The sequence below is a fragment of the Thermobia domestica genome, chromosome 3, assembly GCF_964235325.1.
Source record: "Thermobia domestica chromosome 3, izTheDome1.hap1.1, whole genome shotgun sequence".
Taxonomy (NCBI): Eukaryota; Metazoa; Arthropoda; class Insecta; order Zygentoma; family Lepismatidae; genus Thermobia; species Thermobia domestica.
Window position 1 is genome coordinate 265,256,828 of NC_137456.1, and position 12,542 is coordinate 265,269,369.

At 35.0% G+C, this 12,542-nt stretch overlaps 1 protein-coding gene across 2 annotated transcripts in view; it reads right to left on the bottom strand.

Moving 5' to 3' along the window:
• Positions 1-1,305: 1,305 nt before the first annotated feature.
• LOC145681637 (uncharacterized) overlaps positions 1,306-12,542 on the bottom strand; it is a 302,173-nt gene continuing 290,936 nt past the window's right edge. The window contains exon 6 of one of the 2 annotated variants that reach the window (XM_081753255.1): positions 1,306-1,889. In XM_081753255.1, coding sequence (XP_081609381.1) covers positions 1,714-1,889 — 176 coding nt within the window. In that variant the 3' untranslated portion in view covers positions 1,306-1,713. The remainder of the gene's footprint in view (positions 1,890-12,542) is intronic. The other variant, XR_014130848.1, reaches the window with a different exon arrangement.

Genomic DNA, 12,542 nt, shown 5'->3' on the forward strand with positions numbered 1-12,542 from the left:
TGTTTCATCATTTTGTTTGCTAATTTTATTCCGGCATGCTTTACACTCATCTCGTCTTGTATTTCCATTTCGAGCAAATTCTTGATATTGTTTTAATTCTCCACAAATTACACACTTTTTCATGATTTATTAAATATAAAATATTCAAAATAGTTAGATCATTTTTGTTTGGTTTTAAATGTCATAAAAGCATATTCAATCTCACTTTGGGGTATCCTTCTGTGTTAAAGTACAATACTCAGGAGTGGCTTCCTAATTTTTTTTGGTAGTTAGGGGGTGGAAGGGGGAAAGTGTCCTAAAACATACATGTATCCCCTACTAACCTAACTGTGTTTATGCTTGCAGAATGAACAAATATTCTCGTGTGTGCCTATTGTGACCATATTGTTAAGTTGCATATATACGAAGCATTTAAACACACGCAACAGAGTTAAAACTTTACGTACTAGTATAAATATTGGCAGTGTAATATATTCCTATAAAAGTAAAAATATAATAATAGCATTAATGCTCTCTGAAGAGCTGACATTTCTGGAGAAGGGAACCTAATGCAAACTTCCAAATGCTGCCGCTATAGGACTGTGCAATAAAAGACGCTTTAAGCGCTGCAGATTGTAAAATCATATGTCCTAGATGAGTTGATTTTGATTTTAACGTCACTTTCAGCAGCGAGGCTATATGAGACTAGACATGTGTCCTATAGACCAGTTACAACTAAGAGAAGAATGGGAATGAAGTAGTGGCACCTACAGTTTGTAATATAAAACGACTTATATTATGGCCATACGGTCACGCTAATAGTTCATAAAGTGTTGGTCTCCATATCTCATCATGCTCCCTCTAATTCGCTACGTCTGCAGCCTATGTATTTGCCTGACAACCACCTTGATGCTTCATTGTTGGATTTATAAAAATATGAATTTATTATGATGCTGATACATTTTTCGTTTCGTTGGCACAATAGCAGTTAAATAGGCTTACTATATTAGTAATAACCTGAGATAAATACAGTACAAAACCTGTTACAAATAAATATCAGTATATTATTAAAAATTTTCTACAAACATTTTGTTATTCTATCTGGCAAAATTCCATGTAGTTGCTGTATCACATATCATTGAAAGAGAAGATTAAAACATTTTTAAAATATTTTATATAAAAATAACGAAATACTAATAATTATAAACCTAATTTATTTTGTAACTTATATTACAGCTTGAAATTTTGTATATATATCATAATTGTCAATTTTTAAAACAAAATCATATTTTAACGCATCAAATTGATTTTATTTTCATATCTTAAAAATCAATAATAAACATAATAATATTAAACATAATTTGTTTTAGTACTTTTATTATTGCTAAAAATTTATTTATATATCTTGGCTTCCATTTTTTTTAAATATTTTATTTTACGCTAAATATAACTTTGTTCAATTACACAAACATGACGTCATAATATACTACTAAAAATAGTAAAACGGCTGTTCATGGCCTGTATAGACTTCCATTGTTTTACAGCAAAATACGAAATTTAACATATACAGTCGAATAAGTAATAACAAGATTTTCTGAATGATAATTTGGTTTTCTTTACATTAGAGCACTGTGCATCGCGGATAATTAATGTATCTACATAAAACTCAAAGATTTATATTCTGTCTAAATACCTCTAGTTTTAGTGTTAAATTCAGATAAATGTATGTTAGTTTCAATACTGATAGGCGGAATCATAATAGTACATCGGAGTCTCTTGTTGTACCGGCATACCGTATTGTATCGGATAAGCGTATTCTTGTACTGATACTCCAGGCATATTTGGCGCCTTCTTTTCTTTGAGTTGCTTGTAAAAGCTAAACACAACGATGATGAAATACACCTCTAAAGCTGAAAAATATAGAAATATAAAATAAGTAGAAGATGCAATATGATGTAACACAGGTAATGCCAATCGTTCACTTTGCAACGCCTTTCATGATAGTACGATGAATAAGTAGTGAGACGTACTAACATATAAAACATATATCTAGAAATTTTAAAAATATATTTATAAGGACTGCAAGAATAATACATCTGCACCCAAATTACAGATAGTTCAGCGCAATTTAGGTTTTGACCCGTAATTTTATAATAACAATCTGAAAATTGGTAGAGGTGTTCAGATTGTTGTTCTGAACAATACACTCAAAAAAGTCCTAAAAAATCCCTCTTGGGGAAATCAAGATATAATGTCATCAAGATGGCCGACGACAGAATATATCCCTTAAATTTTTAAACGTCGTGTCTTCTCGACATTTCAATATAGAAACTTCCTTCTTGCTTCATTTCACTCGGAATAAGCTCAAACTTACCATTTATAACGCTTTCTTGTCATACACTATTGTTGGCTTTAAATATGACGATTTATAGTGAAAGGAATGTGTGTTTTTAATTTGTATTTTAATCTTTAACTGCGCATAACTTTGAAACGGAATTATATGCGGAAAAAGTTTTGAAGTAATCGTTATTCGTTGTTTTGAGATTTTTCCAACGAGCCCAAACCATTGTTCCATCTCTAAAATTAACACAGCTAATCAGTTGTATGTTGAGCTAGCAGTGATCATATACCACAATTTACTATTACACTCTGTTAGTTAATCAGCAAATGGCGCTACAGATCAAACTATTATTAATACTTGGTGACATAAAATCTAATTAACAGGGGTTCCATTATTTACGAATAGAAAAGAGAACAAAACTAGATTCCAAATTATTTTGCAAATTCCAAATTGATATCGTTAGGCTTTTTTACGGTAATGACTTACCAGCGACGTTTGAGGGTAGGAATGTATTTTTTTCAAGTGGAAGATATCAGCGCAGCTTTCCCGGTATAAAATAATATAAAAAATGCATGACTAGGATCTATGTTAGATATTGGCTACATGATGCAAGAAACGCCAAGCCCTATACGGAATGGATATATCACGCTATGATCAAAGCAATGCCTAACGAATACGAAACATCAGCCGTTTTGCCTCTAACGTTTGTGTCTCTCACCTCAGGAAACCGAAGTGCAATTTACACTTGTCTCCTGAACGCAGTGGTTCAATTCATGAAAATGAATCAAAAATCAAGTGTATTGACATTTCATTAGGCACAATATGCTAAAGGCATAGTCATGGTTCCAGCAGCGGAAAAAGATAGCCCTCTCTTGTGTGTGATTGTACGCCTTAGAGGACTTAACTTATTTACGTCATTTCTCGATGCTGTTGGAAATATTGTTACTAATAGCGGTTTGGAAGAGCTGTAGGAGATTATCTACGTAAACAACAAAGTAGCCCTCATGATGACTGGGCATGGATATGCTCGAGCTATTCGTACGCATGTTCTGACTCAGATTTCGGTTGCTAAAGTATAACTAAATGAAATGAATGTAAATGAAGATCTTACTCATAGACGGAAAAGCGTGCACTTTGATGTACTTCGCGGTACATTGTCACAGGAAAATATGAGCAGGTTTCAATATCTACTTTACATTCAAAATATGCTACACGAAACATTACACAGTGTATTTGCCTCAAATCAAACCGTAAAATTATGGGCGCAATACTTCGAAACGGTTAACATTATGCGTCTCTTCATTAGAGCAGAACGTTCAGGTAATTGGAACCTTCACCTTTATGGCGTTCAATGCATGATGATGATCCCTTTCTTGAATGCTGTAGGCTATTTCAATTATGCAAAGTCTCTCCACACGTTCTTGCCACAAATGCTGAAACCAGAAATTATCATGAGTCTTGAAGAATATGACAAATTCTTGAAGCATAACTATTTCACAATTAGAACAACAGAAAAAATGTCACGAATATGGACGGATATGACAATCGAACAAGTGTTAATGCGCACATCAGCAATGCGTACATCAGCACATGTTTTAGACGCAGTCGAAATTTTCACCGATGTTTTCCTTACAACGTCCGAACAACACGTGGAATTGAGAGAATCTCAGAAAGACAAAGACAATATGGATCTTCAGGAGAGGATGATCTGACTGCACTCTCACAAGCCTTTTGAAATCTGGCCAAATCTTTTGGTTTCCATATCTACTGCCTTACTAGGCGATAAAAGTGTGGATTATGATGTGAAAATCGAAGTGTAGCCCCGACTAAATCAATTGTGAGTCAGCGCTTTAGTGAGGCCCATCTGAGGCGAAGAGACAAGATGCTATCGCTTACAAGTATGGCCAAAACTTTAAATTTTAAAGAAAGATATGTTAAAGTTAACCCTAATCAACTTTTTCATCGTATGCTATGTGTCGTGGGAAGCGATGAGGCGTTCCTCGAATACTTGAGGTACGAGTTGGCTATAAGACCACCTGATCTTTCTGATGGTGTTTCAATGCGAAAAGGCAAAAAATCAGCACTGATCGCTGTTTTGGAGGAACTTGCTTCTTCCGAGAACACGTTACCATCAGATCCCGTATATATAATCCACCGAGGTTTTCTATTGCATCGTGTAACATGGATGCACGCCGTCAACTTCCGTCAGATATATGACAATCATATTAAATATATTCGGCAACACTTCTGAAACAGTTTAATGTCTCTTTTGATAGCTACTCAGGTCCAAGCACGAAAGATTAAGAGTACTAGAGGCGAAGGTGTAAAGAATCAGTAATGGGGACAATAACTGACTATTTCAAACCATCAATTGTATCCCAAGGACTGTTTCTGGTAAACATCTAAAACCAAAGACATTTTATAGACCTTTTAATAGAGCATCTTCAACCAACGGATATTAAGGTCTGCCGGCGGAGACTTCTTGGCGGTTTCAACATCAGTTACCGTAGAAAGAGCAGAGTATCTTTAGTCAATTCTTTTAGGACAATACACTGGTTAATTAATTCTTCTCAATGCACATGCTGGTGTAGATTTCGAAGTTTTAATGCTAATACCAGGTAAAGGAGACAATCCTCACAAATTTTACAGCAATAGAAACTTCAACTGCCCTCGGAGAAGTTCTTTCTAGTATTCTTTTTCTCCATGAAGCAACTGGCTGTAACACAACTTCTTTAGGAGAACGGAAAAAAGATTCGATAAACCTCTCTTTTATGAAAACGTGAAAGTGTATTTAACAGGTCAGAAGCAACTCACGAAGAAATTGCGAGTGCTGGGGAATTATTTCTTCTAGATTTATATGGCTTCGATATAAATGGTAAAATGGATAAAGCAATTTACTGTCAATGCATGAGTACTGTGGTAATACCGTCTGTTAAGACAGCATTATCTTCACTTCCACCAACATCAGCTGCAGCAAAGCAACACTCCTACTGAGGTTATCACCAGGTTCATCAGCAGAAAGGTGTAAATTTATTACCAACGGATTAAGGATGGATGTTAATAGATAATCGTAACAAAACTATTCCAAGCACGAAATGCCCGTGCACCTGAAAATATTTTATTATTCTAAGTCTGGTTGCAAACAAAATTCCGAATGCCGAAGAAGGGGCTCAAATTGTTCGTCAATGTGTGGTTATTTTGTTGGTTACGGCTCTGAAAACCGTCCACACATTCTAGATGAGGACGATGGCACGGAAGAGCTTGAATAATAAGCAGTGACATGAGCAGTTTCATATTCCATTGACATGAGCAGTTCCACGCTCATTAATTATTCCTCTGTGTAACAATTATTGTTTGTTAATTTATCATTTTCCTGGCTGAAGGTTAACATGTTTCACTTTATAATCATGAACATTTTGTTTCACACGATAATCACAATCACAAACACACACACACACACACACACACATATATATATATATATATATATATATATATATATATATGTATTGTTTTTTAAGATATGGCCTATACAATACACCAGAAGACATCATAGCAGTTCTGATAGTATTTTGCATACAACACATGCAGAAAAAATAACCGAAAATATAATCTATTCTTTGAATATTTGTTCTAAAAAGGAATCGTTTCAAGAGAAAACAACATGGATCAATAAAATCATTGAATAGAGAAATATTTTTCAGTATTGAAAAATTAAGTTTTAGAACAATTATGACGTACATCTGCTTCTTAAGAACATTCCGTAAGCTGTATATTACACACTTATTTATGATACAAATATAACATAAATTATCCCGAATATGCAACTATTATTTGTCAATACACATTTCGTTTACTTCCGTTAACAGCGTCATAAATGATTTTAATTCGATCATCTGTCATTTTTAGAGTTAGAACAATAATGTTGGGCTAGCTGGAAAGATCTTAGAACAGCCAGTAACGATTACATCAGAACATTTTCCCGTATATAATTCTGTTTCAAAGTTATTCACAGTTAAGAATTGAAATACAAGTTCAAAATACACATTCCTTTCACTTTAAGGCACCATATTTAAAGATAACGATAGTGTATGACAAGAAGTCGATATAAATAATAATATTTAATTTATTCTAAGTGAAATGAAGCAAGAAGGAAGTTTCTACCTTGAAATGTCGAGACGATACGACGTTTTAAAATTTAAGGGATATATTGTCTCGTCGGGCATCTTGATTACGTCATATCTTGGTTTCCCCAAGTGGGATTTTTTGGGACTTTGAGTGTGTTGTTCAAAACAACAGTCTTAACATATCTACTAATTTTCAGCTTGTTATTATGAACTTCCGAGTGTGGACCATTCCTTTTATCTAATTGCACTAGTCGAAGAACGTTGCAAGATTTTTCAAATGCAGAATGAATGAACATAAGGAGAAATTTATCTTGAACATCAGCAGGGGAACATTATTTTAGAACATCTACTTTCGAGCTTGTACAGCAATAACACTGGACCAATTCCAATATAACTTTTGAAAGTCTCTTAAATACTTTCCTTTCACAGTACTCAATGCATTTATTAATTTCTTACAAATCTCAATGTCCTGACCAAATAAAGCCAAGGGGAAAATTAGCCCTTTGAACAATATTAAGTGGTACCTCAAGAGACCTAAACTTTTGAAGCCGGTTACAATATGTAGCATATAGAAAAAATCTGGAATAAACTTTTGTAAATTAGAAACGTCTAAAGAGAATGCAAAGATATCCTGGATAATGAAACTAGAGGATGAGACACACATAAGGTTGTATAGTATTGTCACAGCGGCCATCTAGAGGTCCACCATCTTATATTCAGGTCAAAATTTTTAAACGGGAAAAGGGTTATGTGACTTATCGTTTAGAGGTATCGTTTTATCAGAAGCTCAAATCTGGAACTATTTTAAAGATAGCTTTACTAGTCTAAGAAATAATTCCTGTGAAAAGATTTATCTTTTTTACAAATAATAATTTATACACGGCTAAAAGTAAAGACATGAATTTGGTGCGAAAAAAACTAAAGTGATATGCATGGTTTCATTAGAAAGAGGATCGCAAAAGAAAATTCACTTCTGAAAATAAGTAGTTAGAATCTTATACACCAAAAGACATTTAGGTAAGCGTTTCAATAAACGAAGAGGAAAACCCATTTCAGTATGTTAGAGAAAATGTAAATATGGATGCCTGTGTGCATCCAGACCCTGAACGAGACGTAAAAGGGGGAAAATTAATTTTATTAGTCCTACTCTGAGACAGGTTGTGGCTCTTGATCTAGAGAAGGTCACTGATAGAGCAAAAATACATATTCCGACAGCGACGGGAGAAGCATTAGGCCATAAAGTAGAGGAAAGTAGGCCATAAACATATAAATACTGAATTGTCTGAAGTGCTTTTTTCTAAACTTTCTCGGTATCTAAGGTACTTAACGGATGTATACGTAGCATTGGGGTTTTTTGATGACGAAGTTAGCATAACGGGAAAACAAAAATCGGTTAAAAGAATTAATAACTTTAAGAGGAAACCTTGAAGCAGCAGGAGGCTTGACGCAAGAGGTGATACCATAAAAATTATTGTGAAATGAGAAATCAATCATTTTGCTAAGCCAAACATTTTTTTCTCGAGAGATTTAAAATATTCAAAGGGTTTCTTGAGTGCGATCCGACTTCATGGTCAAATAACAATGACTAACTTCAAAGGAAAAACAATATTTAAATTCGTCCGCGAAGAAACGATGCAACAGAAACGTGAGTGAAACTAATAGATTACAGCAAAGCTGTTACGAAAAATGAGGAGCATAAACTTTTTTTTTTTTTTTTTTTTTTTTTTTGCAGATAGTGAATGCCCATAGAAAATCTTTTCCTAGATGTGACAAAAGTGAACTGTTTAGAGAATAAGAAAGAAAACTTATTGAATTCTACTATAAAGTTATTACATAAGTAAGGGGTATATAGATTTCTTCCAAGTCATAATTTTTCTTTTGGTCTATGAATATTATTGGTGGAAAACCTTATTCCTAGTTCATGGAGAAACAAAGATTTAACTTTCTCCTGAAGTTTGTTTCCAATTTATGTAAAGCACTTTCAATTTATGTAAAGTACTTCCAAAATTCTTACAAATCTGTTGTCCATAACTACACTAAAATACCATTACATCGAAGGATTTCGTTTTTCACACTTAATAACTCTTCCATGATTATTAGAACCGTAATTATAATGCCAGATTTGTGCTACTGGGAAAACGATACCTCAAAACGATATGTCACATTACCCCTTCCTATTTGAAAATTTTGACCTGACTTCAAGAAGGCAGACTTCAAGATGGCCGCCATTATAATGCTATACATGATTAGGTTGGTGTTTTTCTCTAGTTACATTATCCAGGGTAGCTTCCCATTACGTTAAACCGTTTCTAAATTACAAGTGTTTATTCCAAATTTCCCCCATATACGGTATGTTGTAAACGATTCAAAACCTTAGGTCGTTTGAGGAACCATTTAAAATTATTCAATCTATCTATTTTCTTCTCCTGGCTTAATTTGGCCATATATGGAACCACTTTAGGGGGCTCGTCCAGGGAAATTCCTAAATTAATTGGATTCATTTATATAAAGACTACCCTAATATATATATATATATATATATACAGAGCGAGAGTGTTACACATAGATATAGTTAGATACATAGATAGATATAGATAGATAAAAAGATAAATAAGATGAATGGAAACATAGATAGAAATTAAATTCTTAAGTTTTACAACCAATGGTTATGTCTTCGAGTTTAAATGAGACATTGATAATGAGAAATGAAAGACATGCTGTAATGTAGAAAGTGTAAGGAAAGGGAAGACACCCCGAGGGAACATACAGCGACGATGTTTGGCATCCACACAGTTTACCTGGCACAAGCTTGGATCAAAGCAACACTCCTATGGCACTGAAGTATACGCTTTGCCTCTGAGCCAGCACGGCCACTATATGTAGACAGCGAGAACTGTTAGTGAAAACGCTGAAATTATGATCCTTTCATTAATCGCCTGGATAACATTGCCTAATTTGTATATACCACTGGGCAAACAATGGTAATAACACAACTCAAGACGTACTTGAAACTACAATGAGAAACGTAATCTTAAAATATCGTGTTTGTTATTCAGCAATGGAAAATAAAGATGCTACATTATCACAAACATCCAAATTTGTCACCGTTCATTGTATCAATAATACAAGTGACAAGGAGAGGGCGCCGCAGATCCGAAGTAATTTAGTGCATATTAATATGATTTTCATATGATGAAGGCACATTAGTACGGAACCATTTCGTCCGAAGGTGATAATGAACCGAGTGCAAACGAACGTAATATGAAATATTATAGAGTAGATGACAAAGTTAATAAGTTATACCATGGCTCGACGTAAAAATTTCAAAGGACATCGAACATTCGACCATCGTATACATCGCTTGCTGAAACAGATTTCGCAAATATCACCTGCAGAAAATATTGTTTATAAGGAAAGAACAACGTGACAAAGGCTCGTTGACAACAAATCGCGAAATGTCATGACGTGATCTCCAACAGGACATGATCTGCAACAATTTACAAGCGCAAGATGATAACCACATTGACCACGAGTTACATTATGGGCAAAGTAGCATGCTGTGAAGAGTGGTCTCATCACCTTAATAATAAAGACGCATGGATTGGGGTAATAAAAAGTTTCGTGAGTCGTAAAATCGTGTCGTATGTCACAATGAAGTATGAACGCCACAAAGAGGATATAGTGATGGTTATTATTTGGTGGCGTGACGAGACCAAGAACATCGTGGAGAGTTTCGACAATACAAATATATAGAATGATGATTAATCCGCTTTGACGAAAGAGTTGACAAGTTTCTGCACATTAGTCAGCAGGGTCATCGCACATTCAGGACTTTGTACAGTCCGTACATACAAGGCTGCATTCGTAGAGAGTGATGTATTACAGTGTTGTTGTCGAAAGCAGAGATGGTGTAAGAGATAAACACGTTGTCATTCTTCAGAAAGTCGTAGCTTTCACTTCTCGGATTCATGACATTTTTTTCGCCGCACCAAATTTAGTGATATTCTTTACGCACCCTAGTAAAATGGTAATAACACAAGTTGCACAGGTGCTACGAACACATACTGTCTACTGTTGTTTGATTCATATGGACTTCATAAGAATAGACACACCTTTGCAACGTTGCTCCATGAAAATGAATCCAAAGATGATCATATTCGTTTCCATATGATACCAGAAAGATTACCTCGCAGTGCCAAACGTTGGAACTGATTTGTTTCCTTAAGTATAAATATATGGTAGAGCGGATTTCGGAGACATTTCGTGACCATACCAGAGTGAACCTACGCCAACGAGACACAGTCCTTAAGTTTTAATTACTATAACATAACAAATTCTGGTCTCTACCATTTCACATGATGCATGAATGCCTGTGGAGACTAACTAGATTAGAGGAGGACGTTGCTTTTCAGTAAAACACAACTCCTTTTCGTTTCAATATACGAAAGCGTGAGTGCAGTACAGACGAGTGAGTAGAACTTTCTGTCATCAAACGTGCTTGGTAATTGCGGGAGCTGCCTGTCTGCATATTTGTCTAACAGTGTGTTGCGTGGAATCGAAAACACAGGCCTGTCTCATCTACACCGTTGTTTATTTGGTCACCTATTACATGCAAAAATACACACACACACTCACACACATATATATATTAATTCGTGCGTCAATTTCATTGTGTTCACTGTGCAAAAGTGGTATGAGCTAAAGCCGTGCAATTTGGTGTAACTTTAGATGAAGGACGTAAGCTTTGTTTCGCTATAGAAGCATGTCATTCGTACTTAAGATTGAAGAGATATCTGGTCAAAGGGCAAATTTCGATTGTTTCCTTATGGTACTCCAATGGTAAATTCTGAAAGAGCCTGATAAAACGTAAATCAAAGTGATAACAAAGAAAAAGCTGAATGGTATGATTCTGTCACAAGCCGACCAAATATGAGTCAATTAAGGGTAAAGATCAGAGGTAACGGCCAGATGAAGGTCAAGGTCATCTCGAGAACCCATTTGAGTACACTGAAAACAACGCAATGTCCGTACCTCATAACGTCAAATGGGTAGGCGCGTTAAAATTCGTAAGCAGCTAGTTAGATAAATACAAGATAGACTTAGTAGGAATTCAGGAAGTTAGGTGGAAAGGAAATTGATGTGTGAATTCCGGAAAGTTTACGTTCTTTTACGGGGGAAGGAAATAAAAGTCACCAATTATAAACAGGGTTTTTCGTTCACAAACGAATATTACCAGCAATTAAACGGGTTGAATTTGTTACGGACATACTTTCTTTTATTACTCTTAAGGGACGGTGGTGTGATATTATTGTTTATATGTACATGCCCCGACTGAAGATAAGAATGACGATATAAAAGACTGCTTTTACGAATAAGTGGAACGGATATTAGACCAAATCCCGCTATACCATATGAAAATTCAATTACGGGATTTCAATGCGAAGGTAGGACGAGAATATATTTTCAAACGAACTATAGGGAACGAAAATCTGCATAAGAAAAGCAATGACAACGGTGTTAGACTCGTGAACTTTGCAAGATCCAAAAACCTAATCGGGAAGAGTACAAAATTCCCACATCGCGTTGTCCATAAATACACTTGGACATCACCAGACGGAAAAACACATAATCAAATTGATCATGTTTTAATAGATAGAAGAAGGGAATCTAGCATAATTGATGTCCGATTGTTTAGAGGGGCTGTTTGTGACACTGATCATTACCTTGTAGCAGCGATAGTACGAGAAAGATTACCGTTGAATAAAGGTAATATTCATTGTCCAAAAACGGAGAGATTCAATTTAAAGAAATTAGATGAGAGCCAGGTAAGAGAGGAATATCAGATAGAAGTTTCGAATAGATTATCTGCTTTAGAAGATTCGGAGTGCACTAGTGTTGAGGATACCGGGATTGAAATTAGAGATACCATTAAAATTTCAGCAAAAGAAAAATTGGGACAAGCGGAAATACGTAGGAACAAATCATGGTTCGACCAGTAATTAACAAAACTAGCAGAGAAGAGAAAACAGGCAATATTACGCTGGCTACAAAATCCGAATGAAATAACTACACATTTCGCAGATATTAGCCGCGAA